At 38.4% G+C, this 24891-nt stretch overlaps 1 protein-coding gene across 1 annotated transcript; it reads left to right on the top strand.

Annotated features, from left to right (window-relative positions):
• Positions 1–6504: 6504 nt before the first annotated feature.
• On the top strand, positions 6505–22643 carry spon2a (spondin 2a, extracellular matrix protein). The gene is made up of 8 exons (XM_042769852.1): positions 6505–6992; positions 11328–11556; positions 14374–14594; positions 18821–19019; positions 19554–19686; positions 20027–20040; positions 20522–20548; positions 21771–22643. Exons 1-8 carry the CDS (start codon positions 6870–6872, stop codon positions 21956–21958), a joined length of 1134 nt encoding a protein of 377 aa, XP_042625786.1. The 5' UTR covers positions 6505–6869; the 3' UTR covers positions 21959–22643.
• The last annotated feature ends 2248 nt before the right edge of the window (positions 22644–24891 follow it).

Here is a 24891-nt window from a genome sequence, read left to right as displayed (position 1 = left end):
TTTTCTTTCCTTCGTCCCTGCCCATCCTCCTCCTAGCATACATTTGTAAAACCTTCTCAACCTGTCCCATCTTAGCAAACGTTTGATCAGCCAAACACAGTAACAGCTGGCTAACGTCTTTGATTAAATTCAGCAGTGAATTATTTCACAGCTGGTGTTCAGTAACCGAGATCAAGGCTAATGGTTATGGCCCGTGGCTAAGAGTAACAGTCGATGGGAAGAGCTCAGATGTTTCGTGTTCCTCTCACTCTCTCTTCATGTGGAAGGCATCTTCTAGATTTGTCCATCGTTTCTCTCTCTTTCTTTTTATTTTTGCAGAAACCAAGAGAGCTTCACCCGTAGAAGCTGATGGGGGTTTGATCATGTGCTCCACTTTAAGTCACAAGATTTACAGTGTCCGTAATGCCTGAGGTCTGCATAACAGTGTAGTGTAATAGGAATAGCATACGTGAGATTGTATTGTGTTGTGATGATTGATTTTATTTTGTTTTGTGCTTTGTTTGTGGATTGTTGATGTTGTGGGGTATCTAGTTGGCAGCCAGCTTCATAAATGAAAGTTTCAAACAAAGCCATATTTATGCAGTGTATAACATTGCTGATTTAACAAGATACAACTGCAACACCTTAAACCTAGCTTCAAAAAGACAAAAGAGGCTCATTTTACAATGTGTGCGTGCAACATTGACCTCCGCTTGACTCATACTGAGATCCACCATAGCTAAGCTGATAACATTGGCACCTTTTTTATTCGTAGCCGTTTGAAAAATGGCTATTTGCCTTGTTTTCCATACCTTCTCTCTGTCCTGGATTATCTCTTGCTGTACTTCCTCCTTGTGCCTCCTTTTTCCTATTAGGCCTTCTCTTTGTGACGCGGCGAGGCACGCTCGTCCTCCAACAATTCCCATGAAATCACTGTGTAGCGCATCCGCCCGTCTGCCCTGCCCTTCCTCCTTCCCACAAGGCACTTAAACTCTTAACACACACTCACAAACACGTTTTCATACAGGCCTGACAAACCAACCGAACTTCATCCACCTGGTTTAGGCGAGCTGTGCTCTGGAGGCTGCAGTACCATTGAAGGCCAGCAGGTGGCGACGACTCGCTTTCCCCCTCAGGTTCACGGCTGATTGATTCATCCCTGCTCAGCCGTTTCTTGCACAGAGAGCCTCGTGAAGGTTAAGAAGAGATTCAGACGGACCTGTTGTGGGCCGCACCATCTGTCGCTCAACGACGACACTCTTCCAGATACTCAGGATGGGTTAAAGCAGGTCACTGACCCAGAGTTGGTTGTCTTCTATGATATCAGCCTTCGTTTTCTCTTGCGTTTTCACCATTAAGAGCACAGGAGATAAGGTGGAAAGAATGTAAAAGCTAGGTCACTGGAACGCTGGTTGCTTTCCAAAGAAGGTAGGAGAGTGTCTCGGGTTGTGTATAGGGTTGGAGTTTTTTCAGTAACAGATATTGAATGTATGCTCAAAACTTTCTCGCTTTGTACAGCTTTTTTAGATCATAGGTTCCTATTTCTGAAGGGGTGTGTGTGCGTCTGCATGTATGTGACTGTGTGTGACTGCTTATCCAGTGCATCAGTTATTCGCAAATGGCAAAATGAAGCTGGTTTGTTTTCTTCCTCCAAGCATAGGATGTCCGTTGTATTGTTTCATTAGACGTAGTTGGAATCTCAGGCTTTAGTTTTTGGTTTTTGTTGGTTTTTGATTTTTGTTGATTTTTGTGTTTTAGTTTTAGGTTTTTCTTGTTCTTCGAGATGTGTTATAATAAACGGAGGAGGTTTGAAAGTCTTGTGATCGGGGTTGATTTGCTCCCTGCAAACGGGCCGTTTTTGATCGCTGTCGTGAGTGTCCCGAATGGTGGTCAATCCTCGTGGATTAATGCATGATATTGAGATGGTCGTACCTATCAGGCCCCTCCCGCTCGCTTCCCATTGGCCACGTGTTGATGTCGCAGCTTTTCCTAGACTGAAGTGATGCCCTTTATTCTCGTCAAGGCTTTATAGCTGCTCTGTAAAGTTTCTCCGTACTACAGCGTTTTTGAATTTTTTCGAGTTTCTTCTAGCATTATCGTGGTATTTCTTTGCCGTCAGCATCATCCAGCTTTGATATGAGATGTGCACTCTGTGTTAAAACCAAGAAATGAGACTTTTTGATCTAGTTTGTGTCATTCAGTGTTCAACATGTTGTATTGAAACATTTCAAGATGAGTCTCTTTCGATACTTTCACCCTCAGCATCCCGTTTCCCGCCTGAACGCCCTCTTCGTCCTGTGCTCCCCTTAATGTCGTAGATTGTGCTGGGACCCCCGACCTCTCATCTTTCCTCCCGCAAACACACGTGCAAGAGAGAGGAGGCTGTTTTCTTTAGCCGTGTGTTGCTCATATTTCTGGAGAACACAAATGGCTTTCACTTTGAGGTGTGAAATGCTCAGGCGCTATGAAAGACCCTTTCAGGAGCCGCCGATGTGGTTCAGTCTAGTGCTGGAGAGCACAGAGATGGACTCGCAGCAGTCGGTTTCTCTCTCAGGGTTCTAATACACACACACATCCCACAGCCGTCAGTTACTCTTCCTCCTTCCCAATGAAGGTCACGTTGTAGATCTCCAGAGCTCTCTCTCTCTCTCACACGCAGTCCATCTTTCAACAGTGAGTGTCTCTCTGTGATATCTTTTCTTTCTATCGCTCTCTTCTCACTTTCTTTTTGCGTATTTGTCGCACTGACACCTAACAACAGAAGAATGAATGTTTTAATAGAACTGCGTGTAACGTTGAAGTTGGGAAATGTATTTTTACAACATGTGAACTTTTTATTCCTTTCTCTTACCTTCTTTTTGTTGTGAATTGATTTTTTTTTTCTCCCTATCACCAGACTGCAAAAAAAGTAAAAACCACAACAAAAAAAAAATAAGAAACACAAAACCTGTAACTAGGCTCTTAAGCTTTTCTTTTGTTTTTGTTTACTTTTTTATTAGAAAACAATCATGTTTGTGATGGTAACCTCTGATGGTAAATTCCACAAGGTATTTTAATAAAATCCTAAAGATTAAACACTTGGTCGCGCACTCTTTTCTGACATGTCTTAAGCTTTTTTTTACTCTTTTATTTATTTGCAGGTTCTGTAATGTGCCTATTCAAAAGTTTGGGGTCAGTCAGAAGGATCATGTGCCTAAGACTTTTCAAAAACAAACAAATCTTATAGACCCAAAACTTTTGAATCGATTTTGAATGAAAAGCAAGAACTTTCAAGTAAGACTTTTTTTTTTTTTTGACATTTATCCATGCATTGATAGATATTTATGCGTTGATAGAAGAATCACTCACAATAAGACCCGAAACATGAACTAAGACAGAAATGTCAGTTTGAGTTAAACTCTAAACTAAAATTTCTGATGCCAGGTTTATTTGAAATGTTCGTGTCAATTTAGCCAAGAGCTCGTAACACACGAGTTTTCCAGACTTACTCTTCAGGTGTTAGCGGTTTTGTGTTCATACAGCATCTTTGGCTGTTGGGAAAAGAAAAGCACAGTTTGAGGTGATTAAAGGAAGGAAAGTATTTAGCAGTGTATTTTTAGCAGGGTTCTCCCTCTGAATGTGTCCTGGTGCTTGTTTATCAGCTAATGTCCCCAGGTGCTGATGTGTTGCCAATCAGGTTAATGAGGTGTTCAGGGCATACATCCCCTGAAATTGTTACCAAATGTCTGAGAAACTCTGTCTGCCACATATTAAGTCCCGTTGTCATCCGTTTAGCACAGTGCATAAATGTAGTATGTTAAATAGTGTGGCGCCTGTTGTTCGTGCCATTTCAGTTTGTTTGTGGAAAGCAGAGTGTAGGTTAACCATAAAGGTTTGGCAGTAAACATTCTTTATGTCTCGTAAATGAAGGAAACTCCTGCCTAAATGAGCCAATCTGGAAAAACTGTAGCTTTAACGAAGAATATAATAATGGCTTCCTCTGTATAGTTGAGTAAAATGGTGTAAATTAGTGTTTCAAGCTAATTAGCTTGTTCCACATTCATCACAATTTAATTTGGGTTATGTGGGGTAAAAAAAAAAAAAAAATTTCTTACCCATGTTTTTTTTCCACATTAACTTTAATTTCAGTTGAATTTAAGTGGAAACTCATGTTCTGTAATGCAGTAGGTGTGTGTTTGAGCGCCGGTGACCCAGAGCCTGATTACAGACATGATGCTGTACCGTATGTCTGCGTTGCACCTCCAGATGAGAAGGTGACCATGTATTATGTCTAAAACTGTTTCCCTCAGACAAGACGTAAAAGTAGGTTCTTCTGTTTATGGGAGTCGCTCAGCAGAGAATGACTGTTTATGCTGCTCTCTGTCCCCATGTAAATGTTTTTTCTACAGATGATCGTCTCAGAGTCATTGCCAGTTTATTTGACATGGCTTCAACGCATCTCCACTTAATCCCACAAAATGACGTCATGCGTCCCGCTTCCCGCTGACAAGTTGGCAGGGAAAAAGTGAGCTGTTGAAGGAGTAGACAGCCGTGCTTGAAATACTGAGCAGAAATGACCCTTTTTATTTTTTTATTGTGCTTAGACGACTGAGCATGAGCTCATTTACCTTGACGTCACTCTTTACCCAAAATTCCCCAAAATCTATCAAATTTTTGCATTGCAAAACTTTGAATTTCGTAACCCCAATTATTCAAAATGAACATACAAGTCAATAAAGAAAGACCTACAGAGAAACCAGTGTTTCTTAGTGAACTAGTGAAATATTGGCAAATAGATCACCAAGCTTTATCTGCATTGGGAAGCACTTGCCACAACTGTGGAAATGCTACACAAAGTTTCTAGTACATTCCTCCAGTCTCATCAGCCTGTCCACTGGAAGATTTATTATAGGTTTTTGTCCAAGAGAGTTTCACGTTAGAGTCAGTGCGCTCAAGAGTGTACATAACACTCATTGAGACAGAAGCGGATCACTTTCTGGGTTCCAATCTCATCTGCGGCAATCTCAATGCAAACGAATTCGCCGTTGAGTCTGGCCTCTGATGAAGTGATGACTGCATTCGCCTGACGCAAAAAAAATTACCAAATTTGATGAATAGATGCTTTTACATTGGACTTTTCCTGTAAATGCCAAACTTGATTTATGTTGACTGGTAAAACCTCTTGGCTTTCAGCTGTATTTGTGTTTTTTCTTGACGGGAAAATCAGTTACGAATGTCTTACGCTGGACTGACGTGAGCTCTCACAGGGACTGACTGCTTTCTAACCAGATAATTCCCAGATGTCATTCACTTCTATGAGTGTGTTATTATGAAAACCATTCTTCCTGTGCTAGAGCCTCTTGTGCAAGTGTGCGAGCTGCTGTAGATCAGCGCAGTATTGCTAAAGCAATTAACCCTATTGTTATTGTTCAAATATCAAACCCCCATAGTTACAAGTATTGAATGTCATGTCTCAGACTGTTTGTGCTACTGATATGATATATGGAATGCATTATGTGGCTCACAGAGGAAATTTGGGCTGTTTTCTAAGTGACTGGATATTCTCTGAAACTGAAGGGATCCGAATCTCTTCAGATTTTCATAAAAACAAGCTAAAGATACACACTGAACACTTTAGCCAATCAAAAGCAACGCGCTGGCATTGTGCTGGTAAGTTTTGCATGGTGCTCGATGGGCTGACCTTAAACTGAAGTAGTGAAAGGTGTTAGATACGGTAGTACTGTCAAATTTTAAATCCAGGGTACCAGTCCATGCCATTTTAGCATTTCCGTTTAAAAGGTATAAAATACAGAGTCAACAGTAAGTAATATGTAGGTTGATTTCCACACTTGAGTGCTGTAACATCAGTTTATATGAGCAGCCTGACATGGCAATAATTGTTTAACCAGTGGCGTGAGTTTGGGGCGGAGCTCTCTGTTCATCTGACCAATGGCAAATGAAGGAACTGTTAGGGAAACCTGTTTGAAAACAGTTTTTGTTTTCAACAGAACGGCGCTGTCAATGACTTGCAGGCAGCTTTTGCACGAAGGTGCCTCCTGAAACTAATTTCCAAGAGACTTCTGAGGCAGCGTAATAGTTTAATGATCTACAACAAAAATAGAGCAAGCTTAGGCAGTAACTAAGCGAATATTGAATTACAACAATAATTTCTCACTATGACATTAAAAGTGAAAACATTTGGTCAAAAGTACATTTACACACAAACTGACCATCAACTGCAACGTTCAGAATTTTAATTTTTTATTGTCACGAAATCGAATGCAGGGGATCGGAATATCAAGGGCAGCAAAAGATACATCTGTACTGCATTCAAGAATTGATCAAAGTATTAAGTATTAGGTCATCCAGATACTTGTCTCCTAGTTTATGAATACTGTGAATTTGGAGGGGTTTTTTTTATTTTATTTTTATTTTATTTTTTTGGATATACCATTTTTCGCCTACTAGTAGAGAAGTTTGCATATTTGAATGCAGCTCATGACTGTTGTTAAACAGGTTTCCCAATACACTCCCACTACTTTACCATTGGTAGAAGAAACAGAGAGCCCTGCCCTAAACTCACGCCATTGGCTGAGCTGTTGTTGTGTCAGTCTGGCTTCACAAACAAACAGAGCCACAGAGAAATGTTTACACTTTCAGGAGACGTGACCTACAAATGGCTTACTTGTATTACAGAGTTAAGCTGGGACAAACAGAAATTCACAGCTAGAAACTATTAGATGAGAGGTTACTGGATCAATATGAACACATCAACTTCCATTTACACAGTCTGTGATCTCACAGGAGAAAAAAAGATAAAAGGAGAGGACAGGAAAAAGACTGTGTGTGTGTGTGTGTGTGTGTGTGTGTGTGTGTGTGTGTACCCATACATGGAGAGGTGGGGGTGAAGAATGGGAGGAGAGAGAGGAAAGAAAAAAAGAGAGGAGGGGAAAGAGGGCATGAAAGTGAGGTGTGTCTTGATCTGTAGTGCACATCTTCACAAACCCTGTCCTGCTGTCTACCATCCCAGCCAGGTAAGAGTGAGATGTTCACTAGCGTATGATCCACTGTCTCTGTGTGTGTGTGTGTGTGTGTTCTGAGACAATGCCGGCTGCTATGGCAAAGGTTAAGGCAAGGGTTGCTTTTCTGCTTCTCCACTTTCCTACTGTGCCTCTATATACCGCAACCTTCCCACACTCCTCTTCTGCAGGTTTGACGTCTCTTTGACGAACAATGCTGCAGTGCTTAAGTATTTTAACACATGTGCTGCTCTTCACAGTTATTTAACTGTTTTCCCCCTCTTGTCATTCATTTTGCGTTTGCATGCAAATGAAATGGAAGATTGCTGACCCCTTTCTGCAGCAGAAGCTTCTCTCATTCATTTCTTGTTATTTAATGTTTAAGTGTGGTTTTTGGGTGTGAGTTCTTTTGTTTGGCAAGTTTTCTGTCTTCTTTGTTTTTATTGTGTCTCGTTCATGTTGGAAGTGGAGATTTGCTGTGTCTGTTGGATGTTTGAGAAACGGTTTGGTTGGTGATGGGGGGGGAGGTTTGCTTTGTGTGTTTGTTGTTTAGCATCTGCAACCACTGGCAAGTGCAGGGCAGCAGAAATGCATCCCACAATGTGCCAGGACGTTGTTAACTGTATAAGGTTTGATTTAGCTCCACAGTCCGAAACCGAGATAATGTGGAAAACGTGGGCCTTTGCATTTGTACGCATGCAAAATGTCAGCGCAGATGGGAGATCAAAATATTTATAAAAGGTTTAATAGTTAGCGGATGATGTTTGGGAATGACGACTCCACTGGATAGACGAAGCATTGTTTCTTCAATGCTTAACTGTCTCCCACGAACAAACAGATCCGTTTGTATTAAGGACAAATATTATCGAGCAATTGAAGCACATGTGCCTGATGCTTGTATGTTACAGTCACTTTCAAGCACGAAACCCGATAAGTTGCAGTAGAACGTCCAGATTAACTTTTCTGGTAAATGCTATGTCTGCTGCTCACACGTCTGACAGCTTTCAACAGCTTTTTTGGGTCCCTTTAACACATCAGCACCATCGGTGCTGTTAAAACTGTGATGTCATTTGGAGGAAATTGCTTTTAAACAGCTATGCCACAAATCTAGAAAATCAAACTGTTTCAGGATCAGTTGATCAATTCCTTCATCTACCCAAATGGAGAAAAGCTCTTTTGTTTCTATGTTTTTACAATTTGACACTTATTTCTAAAATGTAGATAATGGTTTTCATGTGGTGCGATATGCATGAAAAAACAAAATGTAAAACAGGAAATGATGTCATGGAGACGACCCCTGCAGACCCTCGTGAGTGAGCCAAGGTCAATAAGTCCCTTAAAATATCTGATTATTTAACCTTTATTATGAGAAGGAAAAATTAGTTCAGGCTGTAAATGTCATGTGGTGCAACTCCCCAAAAGACTTAATCATATTTATAAATAAATATTATATTAAAAATAAACCTTTTTTAGTTTAAAAATGGTTTGTAAAGTATTATTTGAAAATAAGGATTAAAATGTGTAATTGCTTATTACTTTTATTAATATTACTTTTTACCTGATGGTTACACCACATGACATTTGTAAGGCGAATGTGGTTAAAATCAACATATTTCTCCAGCTGATTAATCCCAGTACATCTAGACAATTATGTATTACAAGTTTTCTAAAATATTATGTTTAAATATGCAATTGAGGCATTATCTAATTAAATATGCACACAATTACGCACATTTCCAGAACATAAATCCCAACATTAGATATTGCTTCAAATTTCTCTTTTTATTTTTGATATATTAAAGAATTTGGATATATTTTCATGCACTCTGTGATCGAAAAAATACTGTCATCGGCCAGAAAAAAAAAAAAATTCATGATGTTTTTAGGAATATAAGGTTACATAAACCCAGGCAAATTATATATTAACAAACCCCTCTCTAAAAACCTTCCGAATATAGATAGGAATAAAACCGTATAGTCTGGTGTATTTAAACACTGCAGTGGAGATTTTTGGCTCAATGCAGGAGAAAAAAACTCTTTTTATATGTGTTGTAACTGAAACTGTTTATTTTGGATGTTTTCTTTCCACAGGCATGAAAGAAGTCAAGTAATGGAGAAAAAAAACAAATTATGAAATGAAAAAAATGGCATGAAAAAATGTTTTTATTTGAAGTGTCTTGCTTTAAATGTAAAATTTTCTAGAAAATAAGTTTACAAAACCACCTGAAACCATCATAAAGACAAATTTAAGATGAGCTCAAATACTTTTTTTTTTTTTTTTTTTTCAGAGCTCCTCAACCTCATTAATACTCAAACCATTAATGCTATGGGCTTTGTTCGCTAATAGCACCAATATGAAACTTTTCCAGCAATGTTACTCTGGCAAAATGCCAAGACTCATTTCTATTCACACACTGTTCACCTCTAAAGGGAAAAATGCAGTTGGAAACGGCTGCATGTGTGAAAGTGCTGTGACACTTCAGAGTTTCCAAAAGATGCGGAAACCTGATCTGTCAAATATAGGAGAAAGAGACTGTGAGTTCTGAAGAAAAGGAAAGGAAACCACATAAGGAGTGCATGTTCAGTCCTTGCTCGTAAGATTTTATCCATGTCCCACTGAACCTGCGGTCTAGCCGGCTTTAAAACAAGGAGCGTTTAGCTACTTTCTCACTCCAGAACTATGTCCATTAGACATGAGGTCATTTCTGGTGACTTAAGACCTCTCTCATCATGAATCCTAATATATCTGTTCATCAGTCCGCTGCTTTTCCTCAATAACATCAGAGTGAACTATTATAACCATCATGAATCCTAATATATCTGTTCATCATGTGTATTTATATATATATATATGAACTACCAGTCCAACCTTAACCTACATTAATGTCTCCAAACTTTAACAAGCAAGCATAAAAATACCAGAAGCAGGGATGCGGTGAGCCAGTGTCTTTGATCTGCTGGTCTGTCATATGATCGTGGCTTGTTATAAACTATGGGGACGGGGCCACAGCAATAGTCTGAGCCTGCGGTGATGAACTTCTGCCCTTTGTCACTTCGCATCTTTATTAAGAGACAGTGGCAGACAGTACAAATGCCAGAATCTCATGCAGTCATGCTCTAAACCTTCTGCAGGGGTCTTGCGTAATACACTCGATCACAGGCCATTTGGGATGAAAATAAACCTTGCTGTTGTGTTATTTTAATTTAGTTGGGAATAAACTGCATGTGTATGGTTGTTGTGATAAAGCGGTCAGCTGGGATGTGACTGTGGGGTTCAGGGTAAATCTATGCTGTGGTGATGTTGAGTTCATCACACATGCCTTCAACAGCTATTAATTATGTTTTATTTAAGGCGTCTAAAGTTTTATTAAACTGTCTTGTCTTTGCAGACTGTACAAAGCATACGATGCTTTCTTCATTTTCAACACAACACTTTTTTCTTTTTTTTTTTTTTTTTTTTTTTACTTTTTTCAGATAAATCATACAATACATCCACGTTTCAAATAACATGACCTGAGTAAATGATTGATAGACTTTTCATTTTTGGATGACCAGTCCCTTAAAAGGAATGACCAGTCCCAAAAATGAAAATTTGCTGTCAATAAACTCACCCTCAGGCCATTGAAGATGTAGGTGACTGACTTTCTTCAGTAACACTTAAAGAAGATTTTTAGCTAAAGCCGTGGTCCTTGGTGAGTCATAAAATGCAAGTCAATGGCTGCCTGAGGCTGTGGATTACAGGGAATAATGTTGTAAATAATGTTCAGTTTCTTACACTGACACAATTGTTTCACTTCGTAAGACCTCAATATATCATCAGGAGCCACGGGATTCATTTAGTGGTTTTTTATCTGCTTTTTTTGACTCTCAAAGTGATGATAGGCATTGGCTTGCATTTTATGAATCACCAAAGTTGGGTTCAGCTATAAATCATCTTCAGTGTTCTCCTGAAGAAAAAAAGTCACCTTCATCTTGGATGGCCTGAGGGTGAGTAAATTAACAGCAATTAACAAGACCTATTTTCATTAGGTTTTATTATATTAAGTTTATATTGGTTTAGGTGTGTCGCAGTATTTTCATATTTGTGTTTTGCTGTTATATGATTTTTTGATTGTCTTTGGATTAAGTTTTGTGGAGCCAACGTTATGTAATTTCCTCTTGCAATACATATTTGCTGCATGAGTGGATCAGAGTTACTGTAGGACAAGAAACTGAAATGGGAATTTATTTTATTTCTACATAGCCGTTTCACTAATATTAACAATAAAAAGGGAAACGAATCGTGTTTTCCCTCAAGTGTACTATACTTGGCTAATGGCTTTCCCTGCTCTTTTTTTCCCCCTGACACAGATGATGTCATCAGAGGTCTTTGTTCCTGGTTGGCTGCAGCAGCTGCTGGTCGTGCTGCTCAGGTTTGCTCTGTTCTTCGCGGCCCCGGTGAACTTGACCAATGGGATGGAGTGCAGCGCTCGAGGACCCGCCTCTTACATCCTGGTGTTCACAGGCCACTGGAGTCCACAGACCTTCCCCAAACAGTATCCCTTATTCCGACCACCTGCGCAGTGGTCCAAACTCATGGGTAAGACTCCTAGTGATACGAGGTGTCTAGTTTACAAGCCAAACGTAGATTGCTAGAAGCTGAACATCTCGTTCCCTGAGCTTGACCGCCGGCAATGGCTCCATGTGTGTTAGAGATGAGGCCATTCAAACTTCCTCACCATATGTCAGGACTCTAAATACTCACAGCTGTCCTGTTAACCCCGAGATTTGCCCTGATGACCCTCCAAACATACGCGTGTTACCTGCCACACCACGGGGGCAGGGCAGTCTAATGAGGAAAGCAGAACGAGAGCGAGGTTGAGGAGTAATAACCGTTGCCAGATGACACGGTTTGCCCTTCAAGGTCACCCTGTCATTTAATAGTCCTTCCATAAATACACAACGCATGTGGCCTGCAACGCCTGGGTGCTCGCGTTTGCTCGCGTGCTCTTTGGGTGTCACCGGTATACCAGCCGTCACATGCAACCGTGCACGAGCCAAGACCAGCAGCAGACGTGCCAAAACATTTACAACCCAGAGATCCTGAAAGTGGCTTTGGAGTGCTGAGATGATGTATGTTTTGTTTCTCATGGATCCTGGATGGTTTTTTCTGAGGTTTTTTTGTACATTTGTTGATGTTTTTTTGGTTTTTTGTTCATAATGGGTGCATTTTTGCATGCAATCAAAAGGTTGCTCCGTGCATATGAACTCCACATATGAAGGATGGGACTATTAGGGGAAAGACGGAGATAGAGAGATAAAAGCTCTGGAGATGGTTGCGGTTTGTGGTTTAGATGATTGAGGTCAGGTCTTTTTAATTTTTCTGTCCACGTTTGGGCCAGACGTGTAGCATGGAGAGACGAGACATGCCAAACTTGCTGTCATTCTCACTTGTGTCTTTTTCTCTCATTCTCCTGCACTCTCTCTTCCAGCTCCGGGTCTGCCAGACCAAAATGGTTTGGTAGTTATGAAGAACACAGTGGGACGTTAAAGAAAGGCTGAAATCATTTCAGAAACATCATCTTAGCTCCTTCCTCTTTCAAACCTCGGTTGTGATATCAAGAGCTAATAGGTGAATTATCAAACTAGGCACGTTTGTCTTTGAAAGAAAAGTTCACCCAAAAATGAAAATTCTGTCTGTTTTTAATCATCCTTATGTTGTTCCAAACACACTGTTTTCTGTGGAACACAGAAGTTGATTGTTTATTTTTGTGTGTTTGACCTTTACACTTGCATCTTTTACATTGTTTCCCGCACACAGAGTTGTAAAAGCACAGTGCTTTTATGAAAGACGTGCCCTTGAGTTAAAAGAAGTTTTTAGACCTTGCATATTTTTATTAGGTTAAGTTCACAAAGAGCAGGTTTCGATGCTTCTATGGTTTTTCTATTTAGAAGCACTAGATGGATGTGTTTTTTTGAGCTGGCATTGCACACCTTTAGAGTATCTCTATCTTGGATTTTTTTTGTTCCACCTGACCTGAGTGTTGCATTTTTTATTTATTTTTTTTTTTGCCCCTCAAACACGCAACTTAAAAAATCAATTCATCAAAGATTTGCAAAAGCAATTTGTCAAATAAATTGAGGCAAGCATCAGTATTGCTATTGCTTGTGTTTATGGTGAGACTTGGTGTTGGGGTCTTTTAACTTGGGCCAGAGACAAACTTTATAGCAACATTCTAGCAACCAATCAGACCATCTGATAACGACTACTTACAACCTTTCATATCAAGGTGGTGCAGTTTACACGGGCAAGAAAATGTTAAAATCTGAAAATGTTATTCTAGTTTGGTTACACACGTCATTCTGGTTTTTGAGAGCTGTTCAACAGATTAAAGAATAGGACATAACTTTTGGAAAAGTAGTTTAGTCGTAAAGTATGATCATATTGGCAAATGCTGTCAAACCAAGCAACTTTTTGTTGGTCAGTGCTGCGAATCTGAGTGAAAAAATTGGACCTGTTGCAAAATCTGTATGGGGAAAGCTGTCACCCACTTGCTCAGATTTCTATTGAACTGACTGGATGTCGCCCATGAAATTTTGCTGAGCAACCGTAAATATGACTGTGCTTATAATGTGCTTGAATATGTAGTAAGTTATGGACAGAGATGATCGTTTTTGCAGAAATATGCATGCAAAGCAAAAGGAACCTGAAAAACCCAATTATTACTTAAGAAATTAAGTTTGAAAAGCTCTGATTGATCGACATGGATGTTTAGCATTTAAAATGGCATGTGTCAGTGAGTGAAGAAAAAATTTGCAATGTCTGCTTGCATACTGAACTGGGATTGGTCTTTTTTCTTTGCACATATTTAACAACACATTTTACCATTTTAATTGCAATTAACTGAAAATATAATGCACTGAATATCATGACAAAGGCAAAGCGGCTCTGACTTGGCAATTCATCGACACAGTGTCATGACATAGGAAATTTATATGTGTAAAGTCTTTTCACTGTTCTTTTGCCGCCTTGCAAGCACTGATGTTGCTTTGAGGACATAAAAATCTACTTTAATATATTGCATAACAGTCTTGGTCACCCCTGAACTTTAGGTGCACACTAGGTCTGGTTTTTCTCACTGAAGGTTTTGCTTTTAGGTGTTTATTCTCTTGGCATTGGGGGCTTCTTCATGGCTTTATACCACAGCTCGAGGTGTGTTGAGCACACAGAAGGTGGCAGAGCTGTATTTGTGTTTTGTGAAATCTGATGAGCAATAAAAGTTCATGGAGTGGTAGTAATGTTCCACAGGTCAGTGCAGAACCTACCCGAGAAATCACGAGGCCTGAAAGCATGAGCAGTTTAAATGTTTTCTCTGAGTTTACCCTTCACTCATTGGCTGCTTTTACTTCTGTGCAGCCGTGACCCATAATGAGCAGTACCGGCTGTGGCAGGAGGGGGCGCCTGCGAGCGATGGCATGAAGAGCTTTGCTGAGCAGGGACTCACAGTGGATCTGGTGAAGGATGCCAAGGAGGCGAGGAAGAGGCGAGTGGTGGGGTCCATGTACCGTACAGCCGGGATCCCCTCTGGTATCGGCCACAGCTCCACAGAGCTGCTCCTGACGCCCAGGACCCCACTGGTAAGATGAACATAGTCACTACACAAAAACGGATCATTGTTTTGTTCTTAAATAAAGTGCTGCAGTGATGACGTATTTTTGTAGGCCAACCCAGGAGTCAATATCACCCTGGTTCCCTCGACAAAAACCCAATAGGATTTTTATATTGGCTTTTGGATTAAAGCTACATTCCGTAACATTTTTTGGTTAAAAATTGGATGAAAATGCTTTTATGAGTTTTGAAGCCTAAATATAATGAAGTAAAAAGCTAAACGTAGGCTATAAATGAACTACACCGTGGTTGCAAAACTCAAATTCCACCACCATTAACCTTCAAAAACCCTTTCAGTCTTAAAAACATTTTTCCTTGAACGTTTGAATTAGAATAGTTTGCCAGAGCATGATTATAAACTCAATGAATTGATCATGCCTTTATAAGGAGGAGCTGGGGATGGAGAAGGGTAAGCGCATGTCTCTGCGACAGACTAAGTCAAGTGTGAGTACAGATGAACTTGTATGTCTTATTTAATTGTAGTTGATGCTGGCTGTCACGCCTTGGTCTGCCTGAACAACGCTTGAGCTCCATTCGTCACTCAAACAGCATTTAATGTCCCCGATGTAGTCCCATTTAGCCACTTGTTAGCAACCAACTTTTTTTAAGACAAGTAAAAGCTTTAAAAAATAGAATAGAAAAGAATTAAACTTGAAAATATATTGAGCTTGTGTTAACCACATGCCTTATTTCAGACATTTAACCAAAAAAAAAAAAAAAAAAAAAAAAAATACTGATTTCAGGACAATTGAACCAGAGGCGCTAAATGCTTACTTGTTTGTAGGTTTTGACCAAAATACCCCATTGGGTATGCCAATTCATGCATTAATGAAAGAGCTTAGATGATAGATTAAGCTGTATTAATATGGATAAGGATTGGTTTCATTTACCCCATAGAGACGTAGGTAAATCTGCCAGTGTTAATAATATGCTGACTTTACATTGGAATTGAAATGAAAACAGTTATTTAGAAATAATGATTTTCTGGGTGGCAAGTAAGAAGGGAAATTCCCCAAAGACATTTCCCATTCCATGGTTGGGACTGTTTAGTTTCAGACATTTCATTGCTAAGCTAAAGCTATCAAATTAATAGAGTAAGCATTTTCCTCAGAAGGGTCATTTTCCTAGAAGACATCCTTAAAGTCACAATGAAATGGAAGTATAGCGACAAATCTTTTCTTCTGTATCATGACGTACATCCGGAGGTAACACTTTATTTTAAGAATCAGCTTTTACTGTGAACTAGCATGCATATTACTAGCATATTGACTGTTTATTAGTACTTATAAAGCATATATAAATGCCTTATTATGCATGACCATATTTTAGATCCCTTAATCCTACCTCTTAACAGCTACCTTACTTACTATTAAGAATCAGCAAATTAGGAGTTTATTCAGGCAAAATATGTAGTTAACAGTTAATAGTGAGAATTGGACCTTAAAATAAAGCGTGGGATGTTTCACTATACGAGGTCAAATAAAAGAAAAACTAAATATCTGCACAGATGACTTATTCACATGCTTTAGAAAATAAATAGAGTGAAATTTCTCTTCAGCTCACTTTAATGATACAATATACTTATATATTGCACAAAGACAGACTTCACCAGTGCGAAGGTCTACAAAACCACATCCAGAGTCCCAGGACCTCCAGACCACAACCCTCACTCCCTCCCTTCCGGCTCCTGCGCTGTGTTTCCTGCACCCACCAGGTCTGCAGATAGCGAGAAGCTGGAACCTTTCCTTCTCAGTTTCTGGAATATTTATTTTCCTGTTAGCCACGAGGCAGTAGGTTATAGGGTCTAAAGGCAGCGCTGGTGCTGCTTTTGAGCTACATTATTGCCAAAGTCTGGAATACAAAGAAGACTTATTAAAAACGGCAACTACCCTCAGATGCGCCTGGCATTCACTCCTGCTGGTACTTAACCACAGCATGGCGGGATGTCTGCTGTGGCGCTGCTGTTTTTAGATCCTCAGGGCAGTGAGGTATGACTGAGAGTATGAATTTGGCCTTGGGATGAGACTGTGAGGTCTAATTTGGCTGTGTGTGTGTGTGATTTGATTTTTTTTTCGTTTATTTTTGATTGTGTTTTTTGTTTGATTTTTTTGTTATTAGTATTTATCATTTTTATAGTTTTGTAAGTTATTTGAATGATGAATGATGACTCAAATTTTGTGGCTTGAGGAGAGATGAGCTATTACTTTTCTAAGTGATCAGACTTAAAAGTCCCATAAACTTACATTGAAGAGGCATTGTAAAAAAAAAATCCTGCTGCTATCAGTTATAACAGCTTAAAATTGGTTGACAAAACTAAAAATCCAATTTAAAATTATAAGTTTAGTTAACCACTCAGAACAAGTTCCCAGAAAACCTTAGAAACCAAATTAGCAACACAATAAAACACTTGGAAGACCTCAGAAACCCCATAGTGGAGATTTACACAACTGGTGTTCTTCAGAAAACTCTATTTCAGTCTATTTCTTGTTTATTTACTAAATAAGAGTTTTACCACAGGATTGTTGGCTGTCATATAAGCAGTGAAGGCATCTCAGAAGACAAGATGTTACACAAACACCGGATTCAGACGTGCCCTTGATACCTTCTTTCCTCTGTATACTGCATGTGAAAGAAGCATTTATCGTTTTTCTGTGCCATTTTCCAAGAAACTACCTAAATATACTGTTGGGCTGCAGCTGACGTTGCAATGTGTTTAATTAAGAACTCCAAAAGAAAGATACACCGTAGATGACACACCATCAAAATTCCCGCAAATGCATGACCAGCACCCTCAAATCAACAGGAAAATAAGTAAATTAGAAACAGCAAAAAGCCGCCCAAAATTACTCAAGGTTCTCTTGCGTTTAATAAGATCCAGAGCAGCGCTGTGAATTTCTGCAAAGAGTGAGGCATGCAACAAACCGCAGCACGTTCCAGCTGTGCATGCAGACAGACAGCGGACTAGACGAATTGTGTGTTATTTTTCCTGACACACTATTCTGGCAAATCAGGGCATTGGTTTATCAATTATGTGTTAGTGTGACTTTGTGCCCTGAGGAGAGATTGAGCTCTATTAGTGCAGGGCCGGAACAGACAGCAGAGGGATGAGGCAGCGCTCGCCAGAGAAATTGATATAGCAGGAGGTATTCCTGGAAAAGCCGCAGAATGAGAAGAGACGTAGGAGAGATGTGAGGGAGAGACAAGAGTAAATCCAGTCTGGAGAAAAGTCAGCTGTAGACTGGATGTTGTCACAAGGTACCAAAACTGTGGCCCAAATATGGATACAAAAAAGCAGGCTCCAAATATATAGACTACAAATATAATGTTTGCTTTATGAATGTAATATTGTGAGGAATTCACACTAATGGTTCTTTACTGGCCTTGAGGGTACCATGAAGGACCTTTAACATCCATTGAAACTTTCCATTGCACAAAAGGTTCTTAATTGTGGAAAATACCTTTTATAGGTATTAAAGAGAACCCATTGCTGTAAACCCTGCTTTTAAACTCGGGTAAAGGTTTCACACTTGCAATTTAGAAACAGGGTTAGCGCAGTGTAAAACATGAGACAAGATAAGCAGGATTTCATTTACCTGAGTCAACTAATTAAGGGTTAACAGGAATAACAATTATATAAATGCTTCATTCGTCCATCCATCCAACCAGGGTGAAAAGCCCTTAAGTTCCCTTTTGACTTGGCCTAGCAAGCAACTACCAAGAACACACTAGCTAAGTATTTAATTTCAGAAAAATTTAACATCTGCCTTTTTTTTGTAGGGAGGTTTGACTGATATACCTTGTGTGAACTCCAGCAGACAGGATCCGTTTGGTTTTATTGTATGTCTGATGAATCATTTTTGGCTGAATATCAGGCTTGTGCTTGTCCTAAAATAGCTGATGTCACTCCATGGCTCGTTGGCTATCCCCTCGTTCTGCCGTGACCCAAGGGCTCTTCCTGAGTGAGGTCATAGTCAAAAAGGAAACATTCATCACCATTTAGAGAAAAAAAACCAGATGGTCTAACCTAACATACACAGGAAAGAGTGGAAAATACTGGAAATGGCAACAAAGAAAAGTTACAGATGTGACTTATGAAGCCAATTATGTTAGCAGAGCATGCTGGAAAAAGCAAGTGCATAGCCACTGGGTAAATCAGCGTCGATCATGACTGATCATGTTGTGTTTTCTCTCACAGCTGTCTCTGATAGTGAAAGTGATCCCCAGTCCAGACTGGTTTGTGGGGGTGGACAGTCTGAACCTGTGTGAGGGTGGGCAATGGAAACAGGAAGTGACCTTTGACTTGCACCCATTTGATGCTGGCACAGATAGCGGCTTCACTTTCTCCTCACCAAACTTTCCAACAACACCCCCTGAAAATATCACAATGGTGAGATACACTTCCCATGATTCTAAAAACACACTACCGTTGAAAAGTTTGGGGTCTGTAATTACAATGGTGAGATACACTTCCCATGATTCTAAGATATTTAGTTTTCAGCATATTAGGATGATTTCTGAAGTCGATCACACTGACAGACTGGACATGATTTGAAAATTCAGCATGATCAAAATGATTTAATTGTACAATTTATTCAAATTTTTTTTTTTTTTTTTTTTTTTAAAATGAATTTCAATTATTTTTTCATGGCTTTACTGATTTGCCTGAGACTATGAATGGAAAAGCCTTTTTACATAAAGAACAATGGATAAGGTTTTTAATAGAGAATGGATAAGGTTTTTAATAGAGACTTTGATTTTATTTAAAATTGTATATATTTTATTTTAAATTTACATTTAGAACTTTGTTATTTTATTTAGTTTTTTTAAGGAGTATATGTTTTTGTTTATGTTATTTTTTATCATTGGATCTTGATTACTTTGCATATTCCTTCTATTACCCTCGGCTGACTGAACTCCCGCCTCTGGCCCTCAAAAGCCAAACCACCCTGCAAATTCCTTCTATTACCCTCGGCTGACTGAACTCCCGCCTCTGGCCACCGTTTGGGTGAAGCGACAGGGCCACACACCTGTCCGTCAACAGAACCGACTGTCCAATCACATGTTGTCTGCAAACACATTTTACACATTCAAGCACGGAGTATTATGATCTTCTGTTTTCACTGTTGCACATTTGTGACCCTGGACCACAAAACCAGCCTTAAGTCACTGGGGTTAGGTATTTTTGTAGACATTTACAAAAATACATTGTATGGGTCAAAATTATTGATTTTTATTGTATGCCAAAAATCATTAGGATGTTAAGCAAAGATCATATTCCATGAAGATGTTTTGTAAATCTCGTACTGTAAATATATCAAAAATACATTATCATTAGTAATATGAGTTGCTAGGAACTCGATTTTATCAATATTTTGATTTTTGTTGCACCCTCAGATTCCAGATTTTCAAATAGTCGTATCTCAGCCAAATATTGTCCTATCCTAACAAACCACACATCAAAGGAAAGCGTATTTATTTCAAAATGTTTCCCTTATGACTGGTTTTGTGGTCCAGGGTTACCTTTCATTTGGCTGGTCAATCCAAAAAAGGAAAAAAAAAAGTCATGTGATACCGTGCATCATGTAAATGTTTTGGTTTGCTGCGTGATTTTGTTCTATTTTTTTTTTTTTTGGTGAATCATTGATGGGCGATTTTACGTGTTGCAGTGTTTTGGGGGAAGTAAACAGTTGAAACTTGATGAACTCTAATGCACACCACATGTGGTAAACACTTTTTATTTGCTTTTAAGCACGTGTTGTTCCACTACCTAGCGTTTTTGTTTTTATTTGCTTTTTGTTACGTTTTGTTGCGTTTCTTAGCATTTATAACTACAATTTCCATTGAAAACTCAATGCATAGGCACAGTCAGAACCGAGTGTACAATCACATCCTGCAGTACACAACCAAAAAAACAGATTCTCAGGTAATCTGCACACACGTTTTAGTTAATGTCAGATTATAAGTGTTCTTCTCTCATCGTAGTTGCAAATTTACATCAGTTAAAACGTTAAGATGCAGATTATTATGTATATTTGTAGTAATGTTAGATTTGTTCAGTTGCAGAGTTTTATTTGTCTTGTTAGTTATAATAAGTTTGCTAAGTTGTTATTTTTGATTTTTTTGGTTTATTGAAAAAAGAAGACCACACACAAATGTGGTGCAAACCATTGTGACCCTTTGCTTCCCAAAACTGTCTTAAGTCACTGTTATTTTTAACAACTAGCCAAAATTCCACGTTTTTTGTTTTTTTTTTTTTTAGTAAATTATGTTAGAATTTTTTTTTCAAGTTGCTTTTTTTTTATTCTAATTTGTTTTCCATGACACGTTGGGTAAACACTTTTTATTTGCTTCCACAAATGGTAATATGCAGATGCATTGTTAAGAATTCATTTGGAAAACTTTAATGGCGATTTTCTCAGTATTTTGATTTTTTGCACCCTCATATCCCAGATTTTCAAATAGTTATATTGTTGATCCTAATTTAAAATCATACCTCAAAATTTATATTTAGCTTTCAAATTACAGTCATGAAAAATATATTGTCTGATCCTAATAAATCATACATCAATGGAAAGCTTATTTATTGGGAATTTATGTTTTAGGTTATTTAAGATAAAACATAGAAAAAATGAAAAGGAGATTCCCCCATAATGTGTTCAAAATATTTCAACGTGAATAAAATATTTTTAAAAGATAATGAAATTTCAACTCAGTCTATTTTTTTCTAAGGTTTAGATTGTAGATAATATAGACTTAAACTTTTTTATTCATAACTCAATTCAAAAGGCAGACATTGCAAAAACATGAAGCTAAACTGAAAAGCAGGGTGCAAAAGATTTCAACTCAGTCTAGACTGAAAAGTAGGGTGTAGATCTCCTAATGGATAATTGTTTAAAAAATAAATAATTATCACCAATGGACATGAAATGTAGCCTAAATTATACAGTGACCCAGTAACCTACTATAAAATACACATTTGTTAAATTTTTCGAGATATTTGAGCCGGTCGGCCCTACAGCCCAAGTGTGCTCTGTTTTTCTTTAATTGTCCGTGCATAAACATGCACATAAATATAATCTCTTGATGGATTGCTTCCAGACAGCTTTTTTGGCTAGCGATCCTCATGATTCCTGCATGTCTTGCAGAAACGCCGCTGGACTGCGAGGTGTCCATGTGGTCGTCCTGGGGCCTGTGTCTGGGGCCATGCTCTCGGGGTGGCCTGCGCCATCGCACCCGTTACATCCTGCTCAAACCCGCCAACAGCGGCACGCCGTGCCCCGAGCTGGAGGAGCAGGAGGAGTGCACGCCGCACAACTGCCTGGCGTATCAGTGATGCCGGTCATGCCGCTGGCATAGACACTTTGACGCTGTCCAAGCGGAGAGTCGAGTTTAACCTCATGCCAATGCTGAGTCACTGCTGCAGAATGTGGGAGAGCCGCCCGGCTGGACGTCCTGTGAGCTGCATTGGCTCCTCTCCTCGCTGGAAAAGAGCGGCTCGTATTCTGTTAATAGAGACTTTGATTATGGGTGCTGCATTCGCAGTAATCTCAGTGTATCTTTGCGTAATCGCACACTATTTTGCCAGTATAGATTTGTGGAATAGATGACTTGCAGTTGCCCGACCACTGATTTTAACATAGCTACATGAATTAACATAAGCTTCCACTTGGATCTCACAACAATAGCAACTGTTTTGAGTTGGGTTTTGAGTGATTTGTAGTGGGCTTTAGAAGGTTTAGTGGTGAAATGACACTTGAAGACACCCCAGCTTCTGTCTCATACAGGCCTAATTATGTTCAGAATGCAGTATGCATAAAGTTTACAATATTATCTCGTGAGGAATCACACAAAACTGTCATATGTCATTTATTTAATAAGGGACCGTTTAGATGTTGCCGGTCAAGAGTTTGTAATCATGAAGATTGAAGAAGTCTCTTATGCTCAACAGTTTGAACAAATATTCAGTAAAAACTGTAATATTGTGAAATATTATTACAAATTAACGTGTTCTATTTGAATGTTTGTTAAAATGTAATTTATTCCTGTGTTCAAAGTTGAATTTTCAGCATCTTTACTCTTCAGTGTCACATAATCCTTCAGAAATCATTCTAATATACTGATTAGCTGCTCAAGAAACTTTTTTTTATTACCAATGTTGAACAGTTGTGCTACTTATTATTTTTGATTATCTGAATAACAGAACATTTAAAGGAACAGCATTTATTTTAAACAGAAATATATTGTTTTATAATGAATTATTTTGTTTTGTTTTTTTTTTATTTTTTTTAATTATTGGTGTTTAAAAGTATTAATTTATTTTCTTTCTTTAGTTTAATAATCTTTTTTTATCCTAACCTTTTGAATATAATGCTTTCCACAAAAATATTAAGCAGCACAACCGTTTTTAGTAATGATGCTGAACATTAAGCTTTTCCATGACATTTTAAAATACACTGAAATAGAAAACCTATTTTAAAATATAATAATATTTCACAATATTACTGTTTTTAATGTCTTTTTGATTAAGTAAATGCAACCTTGGTGAAACTAAAATACTTCCTAAGAACATTTAAAACCTTTGAACGGTAGTGTATATGTTGTATTTTATGTTTATTCTAATAATAAACTATGAAATCTCTCTCAAATCATTTTCTCCTTGTTGTGTTTTTATGGTAGCATTTTACAATTTTCCTTAATAATCATGCTGGATAACATGAATGGTTTGGTGTGGATGAAATATTTTATTTTCTATTCCTATTATTAGTACTTTTATTTGCTTTACTCTACTAAGGAGTGTACTTCCTTTATTGTATGTCCAATTAAGTTTATCTACCATATGTATGGTGATTTTTCTCTCGTACTAAGGTGATGTAGCTAATAAACAAAAAGGTCATAATGGCACATTTATGAATAATTTGTTCTGAGACAGCTCACAGATGGTGCGAATGAGAACACAAACTCGTTTAAAATATTAGTTACTGTTATAAATACGATTATAGTTCATTGATGTAAGTTACTCCTTCCATTACGTATTGATGTGGATGTCTTTATCTGCTTCATCTGAATAAAGCGAAATTAGATGGACACATGAATCAAGGTTTTGGGATTTATTATCAGCAGGCCATTTAATTAGTTAGGAAATAAGAATGAAACAATATTATCATATAAAGCAGCGTGATTGTGTTTTGAAATGTTGCCATCTAGTGGAGGAAACAGATTTTTCAATGACACAGAAAATTGCAACCGGTACCATTGCAGTATTACCAAATATGAAAAAGAGGGGCAAGATTGTCTCAACTCATCATTCAGCAAAATGTTAAGACAAAGGGTTAATATATATATATATATATATATATATATATATATATATATATATATATATATATATATATATATATACACACACATATATATAAACATAGGCATGGTAGGATGAAAGCATGAAGGATGAAGCATTTATTTTTTATGCCTAAAGCGATGTCTTTTGCCCTCATGTGGCTGTGAGAAAAAACACAACACCTTCAGATGAATTAAATAACCCTCTAATAGCCTGTGAGAAAAGTTTTACTGAGCTGAGAGAGAGATATTAAGCATTACAAAAATTCAGTTAAAATCCGAATGAGTCTAGTTCTCAAATTCCAAATAAAAACGTTTTTTTCTTCACAGAATCTCAACACTTTATGAGCCCTTATGATATCATATTGGAATTGAGAATGTGTATTGTGTTATTATGGGACAGTGGCTATCTTGTGGAGAGAATGCAGAGGGAGGAGGTGAGTGTGTGCATGGGGTCAATCCCTGTACAACACTGACACCCACCGATCCTCATCCTGACGGGACGCCTGAGGAGGCGGAAAGGAGAGAGGGGGAGACAAGACAGAGAAGAAGACACAGAAAAAGAGGAGGTTCTGAGGTGTTCCTCTTTCTTCTGTTGTTTGGCTCCTCGTCTCAAATCCACCAAAGCTCAGGGTGAGGAGGACCAGGACTCTGATGGGACCCCATCCAGAATCTGATGATAAACAATGAGCTCCGAACATATTCACACATCACCATCAAATTATACAAATGAATATTAATGAGTTTTTCCACTATATGTGATTAATGTTTTAACATGGTTTGAAAAGTTTAATATTCAAGTAACCAGAACATACCCTTAAAGAAAAAAAAACCCAAAATGGGTATGCAATATATTATTGATATTAGTTGATTAAAACAAGCTTTTGGTTGATTCTCTACAGGACGTCGCCCTGCACATGCATGATTTTT

Source organism: Cyprinus carpio, chromosome A14 (genome assembly GCF_018340385.1).
Source record: "Cyprinus carpio isolate SPL01 chromosome A14, ASM1834038v1, whole genome shotgun sequence".
NCBI classification, from domain to species: Eukaryota; Metazoa; Chordata; class Actinopteri; order Cypriniformes; family Cyprinidae; genus Cyprinus; species Cyprinus carpio.
The sequence above is the reverse complement of the archived record's forward strand: the minus strand, read 5'-3'. Positions and strand labels throughout refer to the sequence as shown.